The sequence below is a fragment of the Marmota monax genome, unplaced genomic scaffold (assembly GCF_021218885.2).
Source record: "Marmota monax isolate L192 unplaced genomic scaffold, Marmota_monax_Labrador192_F-V1.1 WCK01_AAM20220418_F8-fsc00022, whole genome shotgun sequence".
Lineage (NCBI taxonomy): Eukaryota > Metazoa > Chordata > Mammalia > Rodentia > Sciuridae > Marmota > Marmota monax.
This window is the reverse complement of record NW_026695215.1, coordinates 5,645,066-5,672,090: the sequence shown is the minus strand read 5'-3', so window position 1 is coordinate 5,672,090 and position 27,025 is coordinate 5,645,066. Positions and strand designations below refer to the sequence as shown.

At 41.1% G+C, this 27,025-nt stretch overlaps 1 protein-coding gene across 8 annotated transcripts in view; it reads left to right on the top strand.

Moving 5' to 3' along the window:
* Veph1 (ventricular zone expressed PH domain containing 1) overlaps window positions 1–27,025 on the top strand; it is a 251,557-nt gene that overhangs the window by 108,592 nt on the left and 115,940 nt on the right. For all 8 annotated transcript variants that reach the window (XM_046431368.2, XM_058574933.1, XM_046431367.2 and 5 more), the window contains one exon: window positions 8,271–8,491. In XM_046431368.2, the coding sequence (XP_046287324.1) occupies window positions 8,271–8,491 (221 nt within the window). The remainder of the gene's footprint in view (window positions 1–8,270; window positions 8,492–27,025) is intronic.

Below are 27,025 nucleotides of genomic sequence, written 5' to 3'. Positions count from 1 at the left end.
CTGGAGTCTCAAGGAAGACATCAGACAGCAAAATCAGACAATGAAAGATCACTTCAACAATGAATTACATAAACAAATCCAAGAAGCAAAAGATCAACTATACAGGGAAATAGAGGTTATAAAAAACAAACAAACAGAAATCCTAGAAATGCAGGAAGCAATAAGCCAACTTAAAAACTCAATTGAGAATACTACCAGCAGAGTAGAACACTTAGAAGACAGAACATCAGACAATGAAGATAAAGTATTTCAACTTGAAAAGAACATAGACAGCTCAGCAAGACTGTTAAGAAACCATGAGCAGAACATCCAAGAAATATGGGATAACATCAAGAGACCAAATTTAAGAGTCATTGGGATACAGGAAGGGACAGAGTTTCAAACCAAAGGAATGAGCAATCTATTCAATGAAATAATACGAGAAAACTTCCCAGACTTGAAGAATGAGACAGAACCCCAAATCCTAGAAGCCTACAGGACGCCGAATGTGCAAAATCATAAGAGACCCACACCTAGACACATTATAATGAAGATGCCCAACATACAGAATAAGGAGAGAATTTTAAAAGCTACAAGAGAAAGGAAGCAGATCACATTTAGGGGTAAGCCAATCAGGATAACAGCTGATCTTTCAACACAGACTCTGAAAGCTAGAAGATCCTGGAATAACATATTTCAAACACTGAAAGAAAATGGGTTCCAACCAAGAATTGTGTTTCCAGCAAAATTAAGCTTCAGGATGGAAGATGAAATTAAAACCTTCCACGATAAACAAAAGTTAAAAGAATTTGCAGCTAGAAAACCATCTCTTCAAAACATCCTTGGCAAAACATTACAGGAAGAGGAAATGGAAAATAACAATGAAAACCAACAGTGGGAGGTAGGACACTAAAGGGGGGAAAATAATCAAAGAGGAAAACAAACCATGTTTAGTAACATAAATAAACAAATATGGCTGGAAGAACAACCCATATCTCAATAATAACCCTAAATGTTAATGGCTTAAACTCACCAATCAAGAGACACAGGCTAGTAGAATGGATCACAAAACAAGACCCAACAATATGCTGCCTACAGGAGACGCATTTGATAGGAAAAGACATACATAGGCTGAAGGTGAAAGGTTGGGAAAAATCATATCACTCATATGGACTTCGGAAACAAGCAGGAGTATCCATACTCGTATCAAATGAAATAGATTTCAAGCCAAAGTTAATCAAAAGGGATAAAGAGGGACACTACATACTGCTCAAGGGAACCATACACCAACAAGACATAACAATCATAAATATATATGCCCCAAACAATGGTGCAGCTATGTTCATCAAACAAACTCTTCTCAAGTTCAAGAGTCTAATAGACCACCACACCATAATCATGGGAGACTTCAACACACCTCTCTCGACACTGGACAGATCTTCCAAACAAAAGTTGAATAAGGAAACTATAGAACTCAATAACACAATTAATAACCTAGACTTAATTGACATATATAGAATATACCACCCAACATCAAGCAGTTACACTTTTTTCTCAGCAGCACATGGATCCTTCTCAAAAATAGATCATATATTATGTCATAGGGAAACTCTTAGACAATATAAAGGAGTAGAGATAATACCATGCACCTTATCTGATCATAATGGAACGAACTGAAAATCAACGATTAAAGAAGGAAGGAAAAATCATGCATCACTTGGAGAATGAACAATAGGTTACTGAATGATCAATGGGTTATAGAAGACATCAAGGAGGAAATTAAAAAAATGAAGACACAGACACAACATATCGGAATCTATGGGACACATTGAAAGCAGTTCTAAGAGGAAAATTCATTGCTTGGAGTTCATTCCTTAAAAAAAGAAAAAACCAACAAATAAATGATCTCATACTTCATCTCAAAATCCTAGAAAAAGAAGAGCAAAACAACAGCAAAAGAAGTAGAAGGCAAGAAATAATTAAAATCAGAGCTGAAATTAATGAAATCGAAACAAAAGAAACAATTGAAAAAATTGACAAAACTAAAAGTTGGTTCTTTGAAAAAATAAACAAAATCGACAGACCCTTAGCCATGCTAGCGAAGAGAAGAAGAGAGAGAACTCAAATTACTAACATACGGGATGAAAGAGGCAATATCACAACAGACACTTCAGAAATACAGAAGATAATCAAAAATTATTTTGAATCCTTATACTCCAATAAATTAGAAGATAGTGAAGGCATAGATAAATTTCTTAAGTCATATGATCTGCCCAGATTGAGTCAGGAGGATATAGACAACCTAAACAGACCAATATCAATTGAGGAAATAGAAGAAACCATCAAAAGACTACCAACTAAGAAAAGCCCAGGACCGGATGGGTATACAGCAGAGTTTTACAAAACCTTTAAAGAGGAACTAATACCAATACTTTTCAAGCTACTTCGGGAAATAGAAAAAGAGGGAGAACTTCCAAATTCATTCTACGAGGCCAACATCACCCTGATACCTAAACCAGACAAAGACACTTCAAAGAAAGAAAACTACAGACCAATATCTCTAATGAACCTAGATGCAAAAATCCTCAATAAAATTCTGGCCACTCGGATACAAAAACTTATCAAAAAAATTGTGCACCATGATCAAGTAGGATTCATCCCTGGGATGCAAGGCTGGTTCAATATACGGAAATCAATAAATGTTATTCACCACATCAATAGACTTAAAAATAAGAATCATATGATCATCTCAATAGATGCGGAAAAAGCATTCGACAAAGTACAGCATCCCTTTATGTTCAAAACTCTAGAAAAACTAGGGATAACAGGAACATACCTCAATATTGTAAAAGCAATCTATGCTAAGCCTCAGGCTAGCATCATTCTGAATGGAGAAAAATTGAAGGCATTCCCTCTAAAATCTGGAACAAGACAGGGATGCCCTCTCTCACCACTTCTGTTCAACATAGTTCTCGAAACACTGGCCAGAGCAATTAGACAGACGAAAGAAATTAAAGGCATCAAAATAGGAAAAGAAGAACTTAAATTATCACTATTTGCAGATGACATGATTCTATACCTAGCAGACCCAAAAGGGTCTACAAAGAAACTATTAGAGCTAATAAATGAATTCAGCAAAGTGTCAGGATATAAAATCAACACGCATAAATCAAAGGCATTCCTGTATATCAGGGACAAATCCTCTGAAATGGAAATGAGGACAACCACTCCATTCACAATATCTTCAAAAAAAATAAAATACTTGGGAATCAACCTAACAAAAGAGGTGAAAGACTTATACAATGAAAACTACAGAACCCTAAAGAGAGAAATAGAAGAAGATCTTAGAAGATGGAAAAATATACCCTGTTCATGGATAGGCAGAACTAACATCATCAAAATGGCGATATTACCAAAAGTTCTCTATAGGTTTAATGCAATGCCAATCAAAATCCCAACGGCATTTCTTGTAGAAATAGAGAAAGCAATCATGAAATTCATATGGAAAAACAAAAGACCCAGAATAGCAAAAACAATGCTAAGCAGGAAGTGTGAATCAGGCGGTATAGCGATACCAGACTTCAAACTATACTACAGAGCAATAGTAACAAAAACAGCATGGTACTGGTACCAAAACAGGCAGGTGGACCAATGGTACAGAATAGAGGACACAGAAACCAATCCACAAAACTACAACTACCTTATATTTGATAAAGGGGCTAAAAGCATGCAATGGAGGAAGGATAGCATCTTCAACAAATGGTGCTGGGAAAACTGGAAATCCATATGCAACAAAATGAAACTGAATCCCTTTCTCTCGCCATGCACAAAAGTGAATTCAAAATGGATCAAGGAGCTTGATATCAAATCAGAGACACGCCGTCTGATAGAAGAAAAAGTTGGCTACGATCTACATACTGTGGGGTCGGGCTCCAAATTCCTCAATAGGACACCCATAGCACAAAAGTTAATAACTAGAATCAACAAATGGGACTTACTCAAACTAAAAAGTTTTTTCTCAGCAAAAGATACAATAAGAGAGGTAAATAGAGAGCCTACATCCTGGGAACAAATCTTTACTCCTCACACTTCAGATAGAGCCCTAATATCCAGAGTATACAAAGAACTCAAAAAATTAGACAATAAGAGAACAAACAACCCAATCAACAAATGGGCCAAGGACCTTAACAGACACTTCTCAGAGGAGGACATACAATCAATCAACAAGTACATGAAAAAATGCTCACCATCTCTAGCAGTCAGAGAAATGCAAATCAAAACCACCCTAAGATACTATCTCACTCCAGTAAGATTGGCAGCCATTAGGAAGTCAAACAACAACAAGTGCTGGCGAGGATGTGGGGAAAAGGGTACACTTGTACATTGCTGGTGGGACTGCAAATTGGTGCAGCCAATTTGGAAAGCAGTATGGAGATTTCTTGGAAAGCTGGGAATGGAGCCACCATTTGACCCAGCTATTCCCCTTCTCGGTCTATTCCCTAAAGACCTAAAAAGAGCATGCTACAGGGACACTGCTACATCGATGTTCATAGCAGCACAATTCACAATAGCTAGACTGTGGAACCAACCCAGATGCCCTTCAATGGATGAATGGATGAAAAAAATGTGGCATTTATACACAATGGAGTATTACTCTGCATTAAAAAATGACAAAATCATAGAATTTACAGGGAAATGGATGGCATTAGAGCAGATTATGCTAAGTGAAGCTAGCCAATCCCTTAAAAACAAATGCCAAATGTCTTCTTTGATATAAGGAGAGTAACTAAGAACAGAGTAGGGTCGAAGAGCATGAGAAGAAGATTAACATTAAACAGGGATGAGAGGTGGGAGGGAAAGAGAGAGAGAAGGGAAAATGCATGGAAATGGAAGGAGACCCTCAGAGTTATACAAAAGTACATATAAGAGGAAGTGAGGGGAAGGGGAAAAATAATATAAGGGGGACAAACGAATGTCAGTAGAGGGAGCAGAGAGAGAAGAGGGGAGGGGAGGGGAGGGGAGGGGAGGGGAGGGGAGGGGGGATAGTAGAGGATAGGAAAGGCAGCAGAATACAACAGACACTAGTATGGCAATATGTAAATCAATGGATGTGTAACTGATGTGATTCTGCAATCTGTATATGGAGTAAAAATGGGAGCTCATAACCCACTTGAATCAAATTGTGAAATATGATATATCAAGAACTATGTAATGTTTTGAACAGCCAACAATAAAAAATTAAAAAAAAAAAATCCCGAACATAGGCAATTAGTCCATAGCAATAGACTAGGCAGGATTTTTTAAACAGAAAATAAAATAATAAATGAACAATTTAAAAAGTATTTTGTCAAAAGACAATAGTAATATTGGGGAATGTATTTTTCATGTTTAGGGCTAACAAAGTCTTATTTATGGGAACAAATTATTATAATTTTTGCGACCACAATTGAATTAAATATTGGCAAATAAAAAAAATTATGTTGATTTCAGCAAATAAGCAGCCACCCTCACCTTGAGGAGGAACTACTGATTTTATAGTGAGAACGACTCTCAATGAAATTAAAGGAATATATATATATATATATATATATATATATATATATATATATTCAACAAAATGAAATGATGGTGGAATGTCTGTCAAAAATACGAAAGAAGTATCTGATTCCAAAGCTGAGGAAGTTATCTGAAATGTGATATCACATTCTCAGTAGGACAAACAGCAAATAAAATGTCACTTCTCCTGTGTCCCTACCTCCTCTTACCTCCCTGTATCAGCAGGATTTTTGCAATTGTTTTGCAAACTTACAGAGAATGTTGGGCTTCAATTCTCAAACCTTGTTGGGCTCCATGTCACCTCTCTGGGTGTTCCTGATGACACTGGTTAACCCTAACTCCCCTTGTGTCCCCTCCAGCTTTGCTTGTCTTTGAGGACCTCTTCTCCAGCCAGCACGCTCTGTATTTCACAAAGGTGTTTAGCCTATTCTCTGTCTGCTTCATTCAGACAGTGGACTTTTTGTTCTTGTTCTTCAGTGCTGTTTTCCTAACTTCTAGAATGGGCCTGATATATGACAGAGACCCCCATATCCCACTTTTACATTTAAACAGAAAATAGAAAAAGTCCCTGGGATGTGTTGCATACCATGACTTCACATGGTATGCAAAAATATGTCTTGCAAAAATCTATTAGACCCAGGAGCATTCAAGGATCATCCTGCAAAACCTGACAACTATGTGAGCTCAAGTATGAAACGGGCTGTCAGGAACTTATTCCAAGGACCTTTATTTTTTAGTTACCTAATGCTGTTGTCCTTTAGTAAACAGATTTCTGTTCAGCTAGCTGCCCAACTTGTGAAAGCACAAACCTTTGTATCACACACCAGTACAGGGTATTGTGCCCTAACAGGGCTCAAAAAATAATTTTAAAAGATTGACTGGCAGATATATCTCACTTCCCCAAGAGCTGTGCACCTGTGCAATCATACATGAAATCTTTGAAAATCAACTTAATCAATTTGTCCCGCAGTAAATATTTCTTGGAAAGCACAGAATTCCTTGGCAGCTGATAACTTCTTTTGAAGGTCACATTTTATCACATAAGGCTTGCTTAAATCAGTGAACTGAGACAGACACACACTGGGTGTTGAATCTCCGGGCCCACTTCTGTGCCAGGCTGATGACTGCTGAATGAGAAGCAGTCTCTTTAGGAGACTGGACAGGCACAGCAGCCCAAGTTACCGGTGAAAGGAGGCACCTTGAGCCCCTCAAGGCCAGGACGGCTTACTCACCCATCTCACCCAGTGCCCAGCCCAGGCAGGTCACAGGCCTGCAGCATCTGGCTGGTGAGTAAAGCAAGAGGAAGCCAGGGATCACATGCAATCAGTCACCGAACAAGGTCCTGCAGTGAGAACATGGACACCAAGGGTCACTAGGGACACTTAGGGAGGAGGCAGGACAGGAGGTCAATGCAAGAACAAAGGGTAAAAGGAAATTCCAAATGCAAGAGTGATTTAGACCTGTGCACCCATCCATTAGAAGGATTTTGAGTCTCAACCTCCAAAATATATTTATTTATAGTTATGTATGTTTTCTGATTCACCAGCATTATGAATTTTAAAAATATACACAAAGACTGAGATTTTAAAAGTGAACTGAAAGATAAAAATAAGCCATCCTTTGAATCATTTTTATTTACTTATTAATGATATATTGTTATTTCTGTTAAACACAGACTACATTTCAAATTATCTTTTTGATAATTTTGAATTATTTTGGCTACATTCTTGTCATGTGGAATCAGATCACGTTGGCTGATGAGTTTGAAAAGATGTGTCTCTGGGCTGGGGATGTGGCTCAAGCGGTAGCGCACTCGCCTGGCATGCGTGCGGCCCAGGTTCGATCCTAAGCACCACATACAAACAAAGATGTTGTGTCCGCCGATAACTAAAAAAAAAAAAATAAATATTAAAATTCTCTCTCTCTCCCTCTCTCACTCTCTCTTAAAAAAAAAAAAAAAGACTGTCTCAAAATTAAAAATAAAAAGGACTGGGGATGTGACTCAGTGGTAAAGTACCCTGGGTTCAATCTAAGGTACCAAAAAAAAAGAAAAAGTATAAAAAAAGAAAAGATGTGTCTCCTAATTGGCATTTTTGTTTGCTTTGCTTTTCATCTGTGTTATTAGAATTGCCTTTATTTCTTTGAAGGAACTTATTTCAGTTACTTGTGGGAGTTACTCAGTTAAAGACAGATAATATAATCTACTCATCCAATCAAGCATTTAAGAACTGTAGGAGGCTGAAAGACACATAAACAGATGTGTGATAACACACTGTGGAAGGAGGCAGACCTTGCCCAACAGGGGTGTGTGGCCGACTCCTGACTTGTGAGTAGATGAGAGTGCCAGGGTCAAGGTTCATCTTGAGACCACTATCAGTGCCTCCTCCATGCAGGTGGAATAGCCAGTCCACCTGGGAGGGGTAGATGTGTGGGGTCAGATCATTAATGAGCTTGAGAGGTTTGACCTGGTGAGGGAGGCTAATAAGAATATTTGCATATTTTTTTAAGAAAAGAGCAACTGGGGCAAAGTTTTATTTTTTAAAAAAGAATTTTTCCTGGAAATCAGCAGGGTAAATGTAAAATCTCCAAGAAACTAATTCAGAGGAGCTGTGAATAGAATTTATTTATCTGTAGCTAGCTCCTTCCAATGGCTTTCTGTAGAATTGTCACCTGCTATCCATGAGATTCCAATTTTCTTTTAAATTAGAAGCTCCCTTCCTCATTGCTCTTGGCAGGAGAGAGCCAGGAGCTGCCTGCTGTACCTGGTGAGCCAGCTGGCCAGCACGGAGCATTCGTCCCACCACGTCCTGCTGTTGGAGATCAGGCGCATCACTGAGGCCTTCTCTGGCATCCTGGGCCCTCAGAGCAGAGACATCTTCCGCATGAGCAACAGCTTCGCCACCATTGCTGGGCTCCTTTCCCAACAGCTAGAAACCTCCAGGGCCGGGAGTGGCAGGTGAGTGGGCTCCTGAATGCCCATCCCATGGGTTCCGGGCACCTCTGAGGGGGAGCTTAGAGGAAGGCACTTTCTTTGGGATTTCTGAGGCTTCCAAAGAAAGCCAAGCCCAGGTCTCAGGAGAGTCACTTCTAAGTAGATTAGGGCACTGGCCAGATTTTTCCTATCTTTGGAAACCAAATATAACAAAAAGATTTTAAGAGGTTTTCAAAATACAGTAAAGGAATAAGAATGGACTACAAATAATAATGTCATGTATCCCCCTCACTTGTTTATTCAACAAGCATACTATAATGACCTACTTTGTAGCAGAAACAAGACAAACATAAAGAGACAGAGCTTGTTGCTTATGCCCACCACATTCACTGTCTGGTAGAGGAAATAAATATTTAAATAACTATAGGATGCAACTAGAGAGAATTGGAAGATTGTGCTAATTTAGGTGGATTCAAAGAATGTGGGGAGCATCGAGATGTGGGAAGCACTGATTTCTGCGTGGAAGAAAGAAGGGTGGAAGTTGAGCTCAGGAAAGGTTTCCAGAGAGGTAAAATTTTGAACTGAGCCTTAAAAGACAATCAGATTGTAGGAGGTTGTCTTTTGGGCAGCATGTGAGAAAGCATGGAACTTTCTAGAAACAGGCATCATTTTCGTATGACTGAGGTGTATGTTACAAGAACAGCAACATTTGGAGATGCTGATGAAGAGGCAAGCAGGGGCCAGGGGATGGTGGGCTGGACGTTACTTCCCCAGAAACTTGAATTTTATCATGTTGGCAATGAGGAGTCATTGTGGGGTTTGATGTGTGGCAGGATATGGTCAGAATTCATTTCAGGAAGCTCACTCTGGCCTCATACAGAGAAAATCTCAGGAAGAAGGAGACAGGAATCAGATCAAATGAGGGAAGGGCAGGAAAGTGTCCAGGGGTGCTGGCCAAGACAAAATTATTGATGATGGTGGTGAATGAGCTGTTAGTGATATGGCCGGGCTAGAGACAGCCTGCCTGGTGTTTTAGAGTGGAAGATAATATGATGCCCAGGACCAGACTTTCAAGATTGCCTTTGAAAAAATAAGGAAGATCTTGTTCAGAAGAGGAAGTAGTTTTATATTGTTATGCTAAACTTTGAAGAAAGAAAGATTTGAAAATAACAAATATGCTATTTCATTAGATCTTCATGACCACCTTACAAAGCAAGAAGGGCAGATATCATTATTCCTGTTTCATAGAAGAAGAAAAAGGGCTCAGGGACAGGTTAAACATCTTCTCAATGTTACATACTGACTAGCTGGCGGAGGGACTTCAGATGCTGTGCACTGGGAAGGTATTCAGTACTGGAGCAGAGGCAAGGTCCCTCTGAGACTAGCACCAAATATGTGAGGTTCCGGAATAATGAATAAAGCATTTCTAGCATGAAACAAGGATTTCAAAACCATGAGAAGCATTTTCACAAAATAGTGCATGTTTAGTCAAAAGAATGCAGTTTATAGCCACATGGTAAAGAGCCTGGAAATCCTAAGTGACACAAGATGCCATTTCTGCCCTCCAGGGGTTCACAAAATGAACAGAATTGGGGCAGAAGTGCATGTAGCAGGGTGTGGAGCAAGAGAGATGTGCTCACTCACCAGCAGCTGGGAAATTGGAGTATGTTTCACACCCCACCCCACCCCCAGAAAAAAGAAGAAGATAGTGAAATTTAAGTTCATTTTCTATTTCTTGAGTATCTTCCAGGTGCCAGGCATTTCTTTAGGCACTAGGTTAAGTTGTGCAGGATGAATGAGAATTCCCTGGATAAGGGGAGAAATGGTGCTACAAGTACAGAGCACAGCCCATGCCAAAGCACGAGGGCTTCAAGAGAACCAAGTAGAAGTGGGAGGAGGGCAACTTGGACTCTGGTGTTCCTCCCTGGCTCCCCAGCAGCCAAAGTCATGAGTTCCCAGGAAACACAGGAGCTCTGGAGTCTCTCACGTCCCTCATCATCGAAAAGCATCAGTGGAGAGGGATCCAAGATGGCAGGCTGCATTTCCAGTGGTTTGACTCGAATTCAAGCAATAGGAGTATTGCTCCTCAGCAGGTTGGGGAAAAGGGGAATTCACCGAAACTCAATATTGGACAATCAGAGTCTCATAGATACTCAGAAAGTTGGGTTCATTGAACAAAGAACAAGAAAGAGTACACTGGAGCCAAGCCAGCTGAGACAGCAGTAGCAGCTCCTGTTCACTGCAGAGGGTAGGGAGAACCCAAACAGAGAAATGCAACAGACAAATCTGGAAGGGGAAAACCTGTAGAACAGAAAAGCAGCCTGAATGTAGCTGATCCAGAGGCTACACAGCAAATTGGCATTTGAAAAGTGCTCTGTTTCTCAGCTGGCAGTGGAGAGCTGAGGTGTGAGCTATCTTGAGGAAACCATGCTGCAGCTTGCTGTTGTTGGAGCCTGTGACATCATAGCAAATAATTGCAATACTGTCCTGGCAAGAACCTAGGGTGTACCTAGCAGAATGTGAGCAAAAAAAAAAAAAAAAAGACACAGCTATTGTACGTAGGGGTATTTAAGTCAGAGATACTGAAAGGAGTGCAACTTGCTTTCACTTTGAGTCTGGTGACAAACATGACCAGCTGAAGAGGGTCAGGAAACTGAATAGGCAGCCATGATTGCACTCAGGGACAGAGCCCAAGAAGACTGTATTTGTGGGCAGTAGATCAAGGGAGACTTGTGGAGGGTTGGCTCCCTGGTCCTATGGTCAGAATTTTCAGGAGTCATCTGAGATCCAGACTCTCAGCAAAGATCAGCATCTGCCCAGCCCTAGGGGGTGTTGTTCTAATCTCTTCAGAGCAGATACCATCCACCAAAATCTCTCAGGCCTGATTAGACCTAAGTCCTAGCTGCTGGAATTCCACACATAGAACTCTGCAACAGCCCTACCTGGGAATGCATTGATCTTGTTTGTGCAGACAACATTCCAATCTACAGTACTTCCCATTCCATCCTACCTTTATACTGGTGAGAGGGAAGCAGGAAGCTATTTCAACCAACTTCAGTCTTAGGTCATTCCAACTAGCAGCTAGGTGAGCAAAAAAAAGGTATAACACCCCCCAGCCCTCACTGTCTCAAAGGGGTGCATAACCCAAGAAGAAAAAGAAAAGGTTGTAACCATCCATCCTCCTTGAAGTTGTGACCACCTCAGTGGAAACAATTCTTTCATTAAGACTTTTTTCTCTTTTTAATTTTTTGTTCTCTCTGTATGGACTCAAAGAGGGAATAAAAACCTTCCAAGATAAGCAGAAACTAAAAGAATTCATGACTACTAATTGGTTTCTCCAATTAGAGAAACATAAGCTAGAAGAATGGATTAAAAAACAATATCCAGCCAGGTGTAGTAATGCATGCCTGTAATCTCAGTGGCTTGGGAGGCTGAGGCAGGAGGATAGTGAGTTCAAAGCCAGCCTCAGAAAAAGCAAGGTGTTAAGCAACTCAATGAGATCCTGTCTCTAAATAAAATACATAAAAGGGCTGGGGATATGGCTCAGTGGTCAAGTGCCACTGAGTTCAATCCCTGGTACCATAAATAAATAAATAAACAAACCCACCAATGTCCAAGTATATGTTGTTTGCAAGAGACTTCCCTTACAGGCATAGATAGCCAAAAGCTGAAAGTGAAAGGATGGAAATTTATATACCATGCAAATAGAGCCTGAAAAGAAGCAGGAGTAGCTACTCTCATTTTTGACAAAGCAGATTTCAAACCAAAAGTAATCATAAGTGACAAAGAAAGTCACTTCATAAAATTCAACCAGAAAATATGACAGTAGTAAATATTTATGCCCCAAATGTTAGTGCACCTAATTACATAAAATATACACTACTTGAATTTAAGGTTTAGATAGAACCCAGCACAGAATAATGGGTGATCTCATCACATCTCTCTCACCAATAAATAGATAATTCAGACATAAACTCAGTAAAGACTCCTACAAACTAAAAAATTTATAAATCAAATGGACTTAATAGACATCTATAAAATATTTCATTCAATGATAGATTAATTCATTTTCTTCTCACCTGCTCATGAAAACTTCTCCAACATAGAATATATTTTATGTCAGAAAGAAATTCTTATCAAATACAAAAAAAAGATATAATAAACATACAATTCCATGTATCTTATCTGATCATAATAGGATGAAGTTAGGAATCATTATCAACAACAGAAATCTATAGAAACTATAACAAATGGAGATTGAATGATAGACTTTTGAATGATGAATGGGTGATAGAAGAAATCAGGTAAGAATTAAAAATTAATAGAATCAAATGAGAAGAGTGATACAATATAGAAGAACCTCTGGGACAATAGTAAGTCAGTTCTAAGAGGAAAATTCAATAACTATAAGGGCCCACATAAGAAAATCAGATCCCAAAAAAATGACATAATGAAGTATCTCAGTACCCTTGAAAAACAAAAACAAACAAATTACAAAACCAGTAATAGGAAAGAACTGATATCAATAAAATAGAGAATAAAAAATATAAAGGATCAATAAAATGAAGAATTTGGTTCTTTGAAAAGGTAAACAAGTTTGATAAACCACTGGACAAACTAACCAAGACAAGAGAAGACCCAAATTGATAACAATAGGAGAAATCACCACATAAAGACATCACAGAGATCATTTGGGACTGTGTGAAAACAATAAATTAGAAAATCTAGAAGAAATGGGCACATTTCTAGACACATATGACATGCTGATATTGAATCAAATGGACATAGAAAACCTAAACAGACCCATAACTAGCAATGAGATGGAGACAGTAATAGAAACCACTTCCAACAAAGGAAAGCCCAGGACCAGATAGATTCTCAGCAGAGCTCACCAGACATTTAAAGAAGAGTTAATGCCAACTTCTCAAATTATTCCATGAAATAGGAAGGAATGAAACACTTCCAAATTCATTCTATGAAGCCAGTATCAAGAACACATCAAGGAAAGAAAACTACATTCCAATATCCCTGATGAACTCAGATGCAAAAATTCTTAATAAAACAATAGCAAATCATGTTTAACAACATATTAAGAAGAGTGTAAGTCATGACCAAGTTGGTTTTATCCCAGTGTTAAGGATTGTTTAACCTATGCAAATCAATAAAGGCAATTCACCACATAAATAGAGTTAAGGACAAAAATCACAAGTCATCTCAATAAATGCAGATAAAACCTTCAACAAAATTTAGTACCTTTTCATGATGATGATGATGATGAAGAAGAAGAAGAAGAAGAAGAAGAAACAACAACAACTAGGGATAGAAGGAACCTACCTCAGCATCATAAAGGATCTAACAAACCCAAAAACAAAATCATAGTGAATGAGAAAAAATTAAAGTATTTCCTTTAAAGAAGGAACAAGACAAGGATTTCTCTCTTACCACTTCTTTTCAATATAGTACTAGATTTCTATCCAGAGCAATCAGGCAAGAGAAGGAAATAGAAAGAATAAAAGTGGGAAAGAAAGGAGTCAAATTATCACTGCTTTTAGATGATATGGTCCTATACTTAGAAGATCCAAAAAGAGCCACCAGAAGACTACTAATAAACAAATTCAGCAAAGTAGCAGGTTATGAAATCAACATACAATAACACTAGTAATGAATCTTCAGAGGAAAAAAAACCCATTCACAATATCCTCAAAAAATATAATATAAAATGAGGTACTTAGAAATAAATCTAATCATGGAGGTAAAAGGCCTCTGCAATGAAAACTTAGAACACTGCAGAAAGACATTAGAGAAAATAAAAGAAGATGGAAAGGCCTCCCATGTTCATGGACAGGAAGAATTAATATTGTTAAAATGGCCATACTATCAAAAGCAATATACAGATTCAATACAATCCTCATCAAAATACTGATGACATTCTTCACAGAACTAGGGGGGAAAAAAACAGTCTTAAAATTCATTGGGCAAAATAAAAGACTCAGAATAGCCAAAACAATTCTAGGACAAAAAAGCAATGTCGGAGGCATCACTTCAAATTCTACTAAAGAGCTATAGTAACAAAAACTGCTGCAGACACATAGACCAATGGTACAGAATAGAAGAAATAGAGGCAAACCACACAAATGTAGTCATCTGATCCTTAGCAAAGTTTACAAACATACTCTGGATAAAATACAGCCTCTTTAACAAACAAATGGCTCTGGCACAACTGGTTCTCCATATGTAGAAGAATGAGACTAGACCCTTATCTCTTATCCTGCACAAAAATAAACTCAAAATGGATCAAAGACTTTGGAATTAGACCAGAAACTATGCAACTTCTAGTAGAAAACATAGGGTCAACACTACAGCAAATAGGCACAGGGAACAACTTTCTCAATAGAACCTATAGGAAATAATGCCAAGAGTTAACAAGTAGGATGGCATCAAATTGAAAATCTTCTGAACAGCAAAGGAAACAATTAGAAATGTGAAGAGAGAACCCACAAAACGGGATAAAATCTTTACTAGCTACTCTTCTGATAGAGGATTAATATCCAGAATATAAAAAGAACTCAAAAAATCACCAAAAATCCAAATTACCTAATTAATAAATGGGCAAATGAACTAAACAGACACTTCTCAAGAAGAAATACATTTAGCCAACAAATATATGGAAAAAAATGTCAACATCATTAGCAATTAGGGAACTGCTAATCACAACTACACTGAGATTTTATCTCACTCTGCTCAGAATGACAGCCATCAAGAATGCAAACCATAATACATCCTGGAGAGGACGTGAAGAAAAAGGAGCAATTTTACACTGTTGATAGCACTGTAAATTAATATAATCACTATGGCAAATCAATATGGAACTTCCTCCAAAGAATAGGAATGGAACCATTCTATGACCCAGGTATCTGCTCTTCAGTATTTATCCTAAAGAACTGAAGTCAGCTTGCTACAGTGATCCAATCACACCCATGTTTATAGCAGCACAATTCAAACAGTGAAACTATGGAACCAACCATTCATCCAATCAATGAAAATGAGACACACACACACACACACACACACACACACAGAGACACACAATGGAGTTTTATTCATAAAGAAGAGTGAAATTATGTCATTTGAAGGAACATAAATGGGGCTTGAGAATATTATGTTAAGGAAAATAAGCCAAACTCAGAAAGTCAAGGTTAGTTTGTTTTCTCCCATATGTGGAAACTAGTGAGGAAAAAAGAAAGTTGGGAGAGCATGTCTCATGAAAATCAAAGGGAGATCAGTAGAGTAGAGGGAAGGGACTATGGGAGACAGGAGAGGAGGAACTGGGAAGTATGAGTGAACAATATTGGCCAAATTACACATCATACGCATGTGTGACTATATATCCAGAAATCCCACCATTATGTATAATTATAATATAGCAACAAGATACATTGAAAAAATACAAGGTTTGAGTATGTGACCCAGACTAAGGAAGAATAATTTGTTTCAATGTGGCTGAAGCAAGTCCCTCGGGGCAATCAGGGGTACGCTGGGAGTATAAACTGAAAATTAGGTCAGAAGCAGATTATCACAGCTTATGCGCTGTCAGAAGCAAGGGGCTCGCTCTCTAGGCCACGTGGAGGCTTGGAAAAATTCTAATCCAGGGAATGCTGACAGCTCCGGCCACAGTAATTAGCAGATAGGACACATTTAATAAGTACTTCTTTACCAAAGAAACCGGTGACTGGGGAGTGAGTCCCACCGGGGAGCACGCAGTGGACCTGGCTGGAGCAGCAGGCCACGAGGCAGATGCCAGGATGTCGGGGCTGCAGCCTCCACAGGCCCCGAGGGAGGCCTGGGCAGAGTTGGTGGCGGGAGCCTCAGAAGTCGGACAGGTCACTGCCGTGAGAAAGCACCGCATCCTGAGGAAGCCATCACCCAGGGAGGTAGTAAAGCCAAGGGGAGCAAAAGGGAGCAAAACCCAGAGGTCTCGGAAGAGGATGCCCGAGAGGAGGGGAGCCATGTGGCAGAGCCTGGCTGCCCCTGAGCACTGCGTGTTGTCTGAAAAAAAGGCTGCAGTCGGTCATCGCCATTGGCCAGGAGAAGACAAGCTGCCCTGTCTCCTTCTCTCAACAGCATAGTATGGATGGAGCATGTATAAATTTATCGTCACCTGGTTCCATGTATAGATGCCCATATGCTGGGGTTTCTCCATCTTGGTGCCATCGATACTCAGACTAGATAATCCGTGGTGGTGGGGCTGCCCTCTGCATTGTGGAACATCTACCAGCAATGCTGGCCTCTACCCATTAGATGCTGGTAGCAGCAGCCACTCTCAGTTGTGACATTGCCACATGTCTTATACGAGAAAAACTATCCCCAAGTGAAGAACTACTTCTGTCTATACCTACACCATTAAAAAATGGCATTTTCACAGATCCACAGTGTACCTAGTAACAAGCAAAGCATGCCAGTGTCCGAGAGTCTGTATCAACCACAAAGGCCCTGATGCGATTGCTGAACTGTGGCGCCATCTGCGCAGCTGGGGGAGGGGGGCATGTATTGTGTGCACAGTCCAATAAGCCTGCCTCCTTCCACCGGCTGGCACCAGTCAGGGAGGGCTCCAGCTCATATCCTGACCACTGGGCCATCTGTTCTCACAAACACAAGGCTCTGAATGGGCAACACATTATCTCTTAGATTGTGTGTGTGTGTGTGTGTGTGTCGTGTGTGCGTGTAAAAGGTTTATACAAATGAAAAATATGTGAGAGAAGGATGTGACATTAGGCTACTGTCAGGAAAATTGATCCTTAGTATCCCCAATCCAATCAGCAACAGTCGATTTTCTCATGGAAAGAATGTAGGAGATAAGTGGATAAAAGCAAAACATTTCACTATCAGAATTTGAGTCTGCATGTATGAGATCACATTTAAGTTCTCCTTCCTTTGCTATTTTTTGGAGAGTGGGGGGAGAAAGAGCAAAAAGCTGAGGTCACCACCACAGTCACCTCAGCCTCTCCATTTAGAGTTCTTCTCTGGGCAGCGCTCACTGTCAATCTCCTTCTGATGGATTGTAATCATTCTGTGGGAACCTCGAAATGCCAGTGTGGACAGCCAGCCTTTTGTGTCAACTGCTCATCCTCTCTGGGATGGTTGCTAAGGCTTCTGTCCCAACATCTCTTCCCTGAAAAGCCTTCATTGTGACCACGTAACTCCAGTCACTTTAATCTGTGCCCCCAAAGCAGAAAGGTCTAAGCTTTTGTCTCAAGCATACAGCACAATCTGAGCCTTACAATTAAAGGGAAAATGAATAAGTAAAGAGAGCCAGAAAGAAAATTAAAGATGATAAAATTCAAAACAGATGTCATCTAATTTACAAATCTGACACACAGCTCAGCAGGCCAGATTTTGGACTTCAGGCCAAAACTACAAGACTATCAAAAGAAAAACAATTAGCATCCTAGAGAGAATGAAAACCTAAGCCGAAGAGATTTTTCTTGTGCCAAATGATCCTGAATAAACTGAGGGAGTTTTATAAGATGTGCCAGGTGAGGGCACTTGCCTTTCCTCTGTTCTCTGCTGTAAAAGAATCTGTATATCTAAATAAAACCAACAGAGGCTAAAGGACAGGATGTTGTCAAGAGAAGCATTTACAATTTGAAATTAATTCAGGAGAATTAAAAGGGGTACAACAGCAATGTGACTTGATAAGAAGGTGCTGGGACAGGAAGAGATTTGCTCCTTTTGAAACTGGGAAAGCCCTATTTTGCCTGCTGGGCAGGACTTAGCCATTCATAATCACTGGGCTGGTTGTCTGCCAGGATCCCCGGAATCTGGGGAAGGAGAGAGTGAGCTCCTGGCAATGGTGTGACTGGTGGTTACTCAGTCAAGTGACCATTCGCTAGAAGACACCTTTTCCAAATGGATGTGGGGCCAGGGATGCTGCTCTAATCAGGCACCCTCAGAAGGGGACACTGTGCCTCAGGTCTCTCAGGAGGAGGTCAGGACCAGGCCCCACATGGGATAGGAACTTTGAGGGATTGAAATTGTGGGGAAGAAAGCAGAGTTAGGGAAATAGAATAAAAGAATCCAGAAAAGACAGGGAGAGAGGAGGAACTACAGAGGAGAAGAGGAAAGGTCCCTGAATGCAGCCCCCAGGCCCAGTCCTGGTGCCGGGGTGAGGGCAGGGGTGACAACTCTCTCATTTCTAGCTTTCAGACCCTGAACAAAAGACAGAGGGGAAAAAAATTCCTTACTGGAAAACCTTAAGATAAACCTTTCACTGGTTTAGGTTGGATTAGGTGGGTGATAGGTCTTCTGCAGTTTTAGTGGCAAGGAAGATCATGATGGTGGGATTGTTTCTGAGAATCATGCCTGAAAAGAAAAAAAATGGAAGATAAATTTAGAGTCAAAACCAATATGGTAGACGTAAAACTGACTTCAGTACAATTGAAGGAGATGACACAGGGAAGGAAAGAAACCAAACAGAGTGTGGGGGGAGAAGGAAGGGAAATGGAACAAGATTAAAATGTGCATGTGAGAATGACCTCAGGAATCTTTCCTCCTTGGAGAGCTCCGTAGTTTTGGTCTTTCCCAAATTGCATGCAATGAACATCAAAAATGGATCCCATGGAGAGCCAGGGATTTGATTCAGTGTGTGGTCCTACTGTGTGGTTTATAAAAACCCTTTCTTAGAAAAGTTCTATGAGACCTTTGTAACCCATCATTCCAGGATTTCCCTCTTGACATCCTGGAAATCACATTAGAACACAACCTGCCTTGACACAGTCCCCAAGACACAGCCACAGAGCTGGAGAGTGGTGGCTCTTCCCTGCGGCCAAGACAGAAATCAAGAGGACAGTAGATCACCTTGTCTTCAGCTTTGCAAAGAAGATTGCTGTAGGTCTGACTGAACTCAAAGCAGCCTCCACCCCAAGGCAGATCCTGTGGAAGGGACCTCGCCCACATTCTCCCTAACCCTCACAATGATAGTCCTTGAACACCCTTCAAGATTGTAGAGGCTTTGCATTAAAGCAAAGCAAAGTAACTAGTAGAAAGGCAGGCACAGTAATGTTCTCTGCCCAAGCCCCACTCGATTTCTATGCCCGTGGCAATTTCTGGAGACTCAATGGCTAAATACCCAGGCATGAATTCCTTCCATTTCTTCCTTGAGCCTGGTCCAGTGGATCTCAAATTTTCACATGGATGAGAGTCACAGTGTTCACAGAGTTTCGTGTACACTCCAGAGTGGCCTTTGCCTATTCCTACCAAAAACAGGACCCTGCTAACCTTTTCCATTACCTTCTAGAAGGCCCTCTTCACCGCTGTCTTCCCATGGGAGGCTGCGACTCTCCACAGCTTCAGTGGGTACCACTTGCCCTGAGGCCTCCCTACCCCCATTCTTGCCCCTGGTCCTCCTTCCCTCTGGACCTGCTCCTGCAATCCCACCCAAAGCACTAACTATCTTTGTGCTGTCTACTCTCTCTGCACTTGGAGAGCTGGTCTTCAGAGGACATGCAGTCTCTAAAGTGCTTATAAGAACTGACACTCTTTAAAGCAAGATGTGTTTATACAAAGAGCCCATTGAGGGTGTGAGAGTGAGTGTCGGCTCAGGGAATATGCGCAGGTTGCTCGGGATCATTGTTTACAGCATGTGATGCTCTGGTCAACAGTGCCCCCTCTTAGGAAAATATTGAATGTCATTTGGTCCCACCAAGGTAACTTTTCAGAATGAAATCAGAGTTTTAATAAGAAACCAGTATATCCTCTCAATCTAGACAGGTGGCCACTTGTATGAAAAGAAAACCCTGACCAGAGAGAAAACCCTGGCAGCAGAGAGGCTGTTGTCAGTGCCCAGAGCATGGGGAAGGGTGAGCCAGCTCTGGTGCCTGCTTCTTCCCCAAGAGATTAAAGTGTGACATGTGGTACCACTTATGTTCCATCTGTTGTCCTTCCTTACCAGCATTCAGGGTGATGGGAGGTCTTGAGAGGTATTTCAGGAATTCCTTGATCAGGACCATGTGAGTGGGAGACATCATTATCAGCTTTGGAGACAGCGGAGCCCCAGGAGCCCCGAGGGGCAGCCAGCGACAGGAGGGAGGGGTGGCCCTGTGGAGAGCAGTGTATTGCGGCTTCCCCAGAGCTGCAGGCCCCTGTGCGGAGTGCAGCAGTGTCCAAGGCGCAGGACAATACAGAAAAGGAACACAAGCTTTGTCAGGCTCCCATGGCCATCTGTCATAGTGACCACATTCATGTCATTTCCTGAGTTTTGATCATCCCTTCAGTCTAATCTAAAAGAAGGTGCCAAAATTCATTTTCTAATCAACGTGAAGGTGTTCCACAGGTTGTTGCTCGGACATAGTGGGGTGCAAGAATTCTATTACCAGTCCTGTAATATGTGCTTCTTATTCTTGAGGTAGATTAAGATGCAGCCTGGGAGCCACCCCTTCTGAGAGGCAAGGTGGGTGAGATCCCTGGAGCTCTGGGACCCTTGCTTTTGATGCTGGGTTGACTAGTGACCCTCAGGAAGTTGCTCCACACCTCTGTACCTGTTTTCTCATCCGTGAATGGAATAGTAATAGGCCTGCCTTGCTCGATTGTGTGAGAAGTAATTTGTGTGCAGTAGACCCCCTTATCTGCAGAAGATATGTTCCAAAACCCCCAGTGCAGGCCTAAAACACTAGATAGTACTTAAACTATGTTTTTTATTATATACATATCTATGATAAACTTTAATCAATAAATTAGGTGCAGTAGAAAATTAATAATTAATAACAAAATAGAATACAGAAATACTGTATTAACAGTATACTGTAACAAACGTTATATGAATGTGGTTTCTCTCTCTCCCCCTATCAGAATATTCTATTTTACTTTTTCATGTAAAAGAAGTCCTTTATGGCAAATCAAAATTGCCAACATCACTCTTTGGCTTATTCAAATTGCCAGCATCACTACTCTTTGTGCTTTGGAACCATTGTTAGGTAAAAACACGGTTATTAAACACAAGAGCTGAGATACACAATGATTGGTCTGGTAATCAGACAGCTACTAAGTAACCAACAGGCGAGTAGTATATATAACATGGACACTCTGGACACAGGGATGATTCCTGCCCTGTGTGGAATGGAGCAGGATAGTGCACGATTTCTTCATGCTGCTCAGATCATACTCCATTTAATACTTATGGATACTTTGTTTCTGGAATTTCACATTTAATATTGCAGAAAACTTAAACCTTAGAAATCACTGAAGATGAGGGAATACTAATGCACTGGATTTAGAACATTGCCTGAGCAGAGAAAGCCCACAGTAAATATTAACTATGGACATTAGTTCTCTTTTCCAGGTGGATATTATAATAAATGAGTATACTTAGGCCAGAACTATCCATAGCTCAGTGCCCTTCTGAAACCAACATCTTACCAGGCTGCGACTACATTATTACAGAAATTGGAAACAAGAGAATAAGAGCTTAGAACTTTTATATAGAATGATGTTGCTACAATACCCAAGTGTATGACCAGTACACATTCCATATCTTGTTCTATTCATCTCTGGAAATTTATTTTTACTGGTCTTTACAAAAATATTGGTCTTTGAAATATGAAAATTAAAAAAAATAATAATTGTTTACCACAGGCATTAGATCCTACACACAGTTTAGCCTGGACAAATCTAGAATGCTCTCCTATCTAACATTTCACTCCAAACTTTGCCTTGAGACCTAAAGGAAAGAGGTGTAATAAATAAAAGGTGAGGAACACACCCCATCTCAGCCATGCATAAAGTGTTGGAGGCAAGAGTTCCTAATATTCTTCATATTTATCAGAAGGCAAAGGTGGCTTTTTATAAAGACAGTGAATAGCCTTTTCTACAGGTAAATGCTGAGTTCTGGGTGGACTGGGAATAGGATCACAGGGTTTCCTGTGGGCTCTCTTTCCCACTCGGGCCCTGGTGTGTTTGTGATAACTTATATCCCTCCATTTCTGGGTCCCTGTTTCTACCTCCTGAAAGTGGTTATAGGGGCCATATTGGAGGTGAGCACTGTGAGAGGGAGTGTCTAAAAGGAAAGGGACTATTTCCCTGTGCCTCTGGTGTCTCTTGCAGAAACCGATGGTGCTCTGATTGCTGTCTCCTCACTGCCAGCCCCTCACCTGCCCCTGTTCCCTGGCAATGGAGTGAGTGGGCCTTGACCAAGAAGCACACACAGCCTGTGCAGTTCCCACCTCGACTCAAGGTGTGTGGTGACATCACCACCCACTTTTTCATAGTTTACAAAATGCTTTTGCAACTTGTGCCATACCCTGATGGCGTTTTGTTAGAATGGGACAGCCTTCTGTAAGGGCCGCCACTCACCCGAGTGCTCACTGTAGACTCAAGGATCTTGGCTAAAGATTTGGGTGCACCTGCTAAAGCCTTGGGTGCATTTATCAGTAGCAAAAATCAAAAAGGTCCCTTTTCCTGGGGATTTATAGAAGCCCTGAAGCCCACCAACTCCAAATAATGCCCATTTGCTTTAAGTCGCCTCTCCCCAGAGTTCCTGACATTCTCGCAGCCTTGCCTCTGGAAAGGGACATGCCTCTGCCCTGCTGCACTTCAGACTGATCTTCCCTTGTCTGAATCGGTGTTTCTGGAGCTTGAATGTGCCCCTGGTCACCTGGGGATTGTGCTGAAATGCACATGTGATTGATTCGTAGGCCTGGGGTGGAGCCGAGATTCTGTGTTTCCAATGAGGGCACAGCGGATCTGCGGCTGCCAGCCCAGTGATCCCACTTGGCACAGCAGGGCTGTGGGCTTTGCACTTTTTCTCGTGTCCCTTTCCCTCCCGTGTTGGTTAGATGACTGAAGAGTAAGCACTGATCCTCTGCATTAGAGGTGCAACTTCCTTGTATTGAGGCTCATGCTTCTAATTTCAGGAAATCCTCTCTCCATGTCTGCAGTTGCTCAGACTCATAGTTCAAGTTCAGAGATCCTTCAAAGCAACCATTTCTTTATCCCTCCTCTTGTCCCATGCATGGAGGCTCCCTCTCCTTCAGTACCACACTCCTGGCCCTGGGTAGGAAAAGCTTCTCTTCCAGGTGGGAGACACCTGCACAGCCCCCTTCTGTGTACCAAATGTCCACAAGTGCAGTCACCCAGGGCTTTATCACTTGAATTTTTCACACCCATTCTATCAGGCTATCCTGTCAAATCCATTATCTTGTATCATGGTTTCGGCAACCTGGTGATGTAGTATCATTAATCCCCTTTATATATAACAAGAAGTGAGTCTTAAGAGTCATAAAGAGATTTGCCACATGGCTAACAAGCAGGAAACATGGCCCTCTGTGACCACGATCAGTCCATTTTCCCACAATTCTCTCCTTTTGAAATCTTTTTGGAAAATCTATGCACATGAAATAAACTGTGCAGACATTTCTTTTCAGTGAAGTTCTGCCATAGACATGATCCCATGTAACTGGGCACCTGCCACTGAGCAGGTCAGGGAAAGAGCAGAGCAGCCAGAACCTGGACTTAGCATTGTCCCTTCCCTGTGTGTCCAGCATGCCTGTTCCTGCAGCTCTATGCATTGCAGTCCCACAACAGATGATAGGACCAGGGAGCTGGGAGATCTTCTCTGTCACTCTTAGGATGACCGATGACCCAAGAAACTGCTGAAGAGCAAGGAAAATAACATCCTAAGAATTTAGGCCTGCAGTGTGGATTCGGTCCATTGTGTTCTCCTACTTCTCTAACAAGCTCAGCTCTGCAGGAGTGCACATCCTGGACATGGATCATAAGCCAAGATTGTCAAACATTAACTAATATTATTTTTCTTTGATTAAAGGAGCCAGGAAGAGAGGCTGCCAATCTCTCCACCCCTGCCAGCTTTTTAGTCTCATCTCCCTGCTTAGTGAGAGCAGCGAGCTGCCCAAGGGCCAATTTGTTTCTTAGGGGAGTCGAAGCTCACACAAGAGGGAGGTAATTAGGCCTCCCCCTGGGCATCCCTAGAGGTACTTTTAAAAACTTTACTTTGGCAAGAGAGACTGAAAACTGTTCAGACTGGAAATCATCGGAGCCTCTTGTAATGTGGCGTGTTGAGTTAAGGCCAAGTTAATATTTAAGGGATTATAGAATGCTGGCAACGATTTCTGTAAAATTACTTCTGGAGTTAAAAGTGACAAATGGAAAAGAAATAACAACCCCCTGCATAAGCCCCACCTTCAGGCCCTGGGCTCCCAAGCCAGTACCCGCAGGGCAGGGATCCAGCAACACAGGCACCTTCACGTCCAGTTTTGTGCTGCATGTTTGTTTAGCTCCAAGGAAGGCCTTTGTTTTTTGAAGAAATTCTCCTTTCCTTTATTTTTATATTATATATTAAAAGGGAGAAGGAAGGAGCTGGAAATGTTTATTATGAGCCCAATTCTTTTATCCAACATTTCCTGACCTTCCAACCTACTGGCATCAAAATGTGTCCTACCTCCCCGCTGCAAAGCCCTGGGCCAGGCCTTAGTGGATTAAGGGTCTGTGGCAGAAAGTCCTCCTCAACCATCTTGCCTGGGCCACTCCTCAGTACCACCCCTTTTCCTGGCCTCTGGGCACCACAGACTCTGCATGACCACCGCAGGACGGTGTGTGTAGGAGAGCCCTGTGCCAGCCCTGCCCAAAGGCACCCAGCTCCAGGCAGAGGTTGCTTCTCACACTTTACAGCTCTTTCTCCTTTTTCTTATTTGCTCCCTTGCAGATTCCTCTCCCCTCCTCCTACTTCTCTCATTTTATATTTACCAGAATATAGTGTGCTGCCCTTCATCCCAGATAGGCCAAGAGAGGTGGCCCAAGCCTTCGGGCATCTGGTAGACCCCAGGAGGCAGGGCATCTGGTAGACCTCAGCAAATGTGGCTTCAGATGCCTTACTCCACAAACATTCAGGTGGCTAGCTGTGTGTGGCAAGCACTGTGCAGAGACTAGTAGACACAATGAGTAGCACAGGGCTCTGCCCACCAGGTCCCAAGGGTTTTCTTCAGTATGGCACTGCCAGATTTAATAAATATATAGAGAGCACACCTGAATTTCAGATAAAGAATAAATAATTTTTTAAGAATATTTTAGTAAAGTATAATGATTTTAGTATAGTATATTTTAGTATGTTTCAAAATATTAATGAATATTAATAAACCATAAAATGCATATATACATATAAATATGACAAAAGTATTAAGATACATGTATTTTTATTTTACAAAAATAAATATAAATAAATAGATACAGTAATACATACAATAAATATTTTAAGATGAAGAAATACATTTAAGCATATTTATTCTTTGCCTGATGCCCAGAGGTGACTATGTGTTTTGTATTTCACTCTAGCTGTACTCTGGAGGCAACCCCCTGTCCCTCAAGGGGTCAGTGTGTGCCTAGAGATAACCTATAACTTCTCTGGTGCCCCAAATCTGCTCAGAAGGAAGCTAACAGGCAATTGAGGATGAAGGGAGGCTGCTCCCAGCTACTAGCATCTGACTAGCATAGGCTCCAGCTCTTGGTAACCAGCACCTGATAAGAAGAGATGCAGGCAGGGAAGGGGACCCAGTGACATTCTCCCCAAAGCCTCATGCAGGCATTTTCCAGGGTCATCAGTTCCCTCCCAGGTATGGAGTCACACCTGTTAGGGACCACTGATGTTTTCTGCTCATATTAACACATGACTTATGAAGTTCTTGAGGGTCTGATGTCATAAAAACAGCCAACAACAGTGTTAAAATCCATCCCAGGCATGTTGTGTGCCTCATGCTGACCCAGTATTTGATATTCCCAGCAGCCTCTGGGTCAAGTACAGGTGATCATTACCCCATCACAGGTGGTGAAATTGTTATGGATAAAAAGCACTAGAGACTGAACCCAAGGCCTCATGCGTGCCAAGCATGTGCTCTACCCCAAGTTACATCCTCAGTGCAGAAACTTTTTTAAATTTTGTTAAAAGATTATAAAATTAAATTATATTGGGACATTTACTATAATCATACAAAATTTGAAATTTTTTGGAAGACAATGAAATTATTATATTGTTGTTATAGCCCAGAGCTTTATGGATAAAGAAAAGGATCATAAATTCATGAGAAATTATTGCTCTAAAAATTTATGCGTTTTGAAATGAAATATAGTATGTAAAATCATGTATATTATTATACCACAGATCATATAATGCTTAATATCTGACATAGAACCATTAAGATATACTGTGTGCTTTACAAATTTTTCAGTTTTAATGATCATAGCTAAGGAATCTCTTTTCATTTTGAAATAACTTCCTAGGAATCAGAAAAATATATTTGGTGACTATTTATGGACTAACATATACAAAAAATAAATAACTTGCTCCCAAATTTCTTAAGAGGATTCATTGACCTTTTAAAAATCAGCCTAGGTAATCACCATGGTTTGTACCATACCATCCACAGATGGCACTGCCTTGGTTTCATTTACAGTAGGAGTAGAGGTCCAGCTCCTGGAAGCCTCTGGGCAGAAGCTCTCAGAACTTTCCATCTGCCATGTGTCTTCTGCTTTAGCTTTCCCTAATCAGCAGTGCTGTTA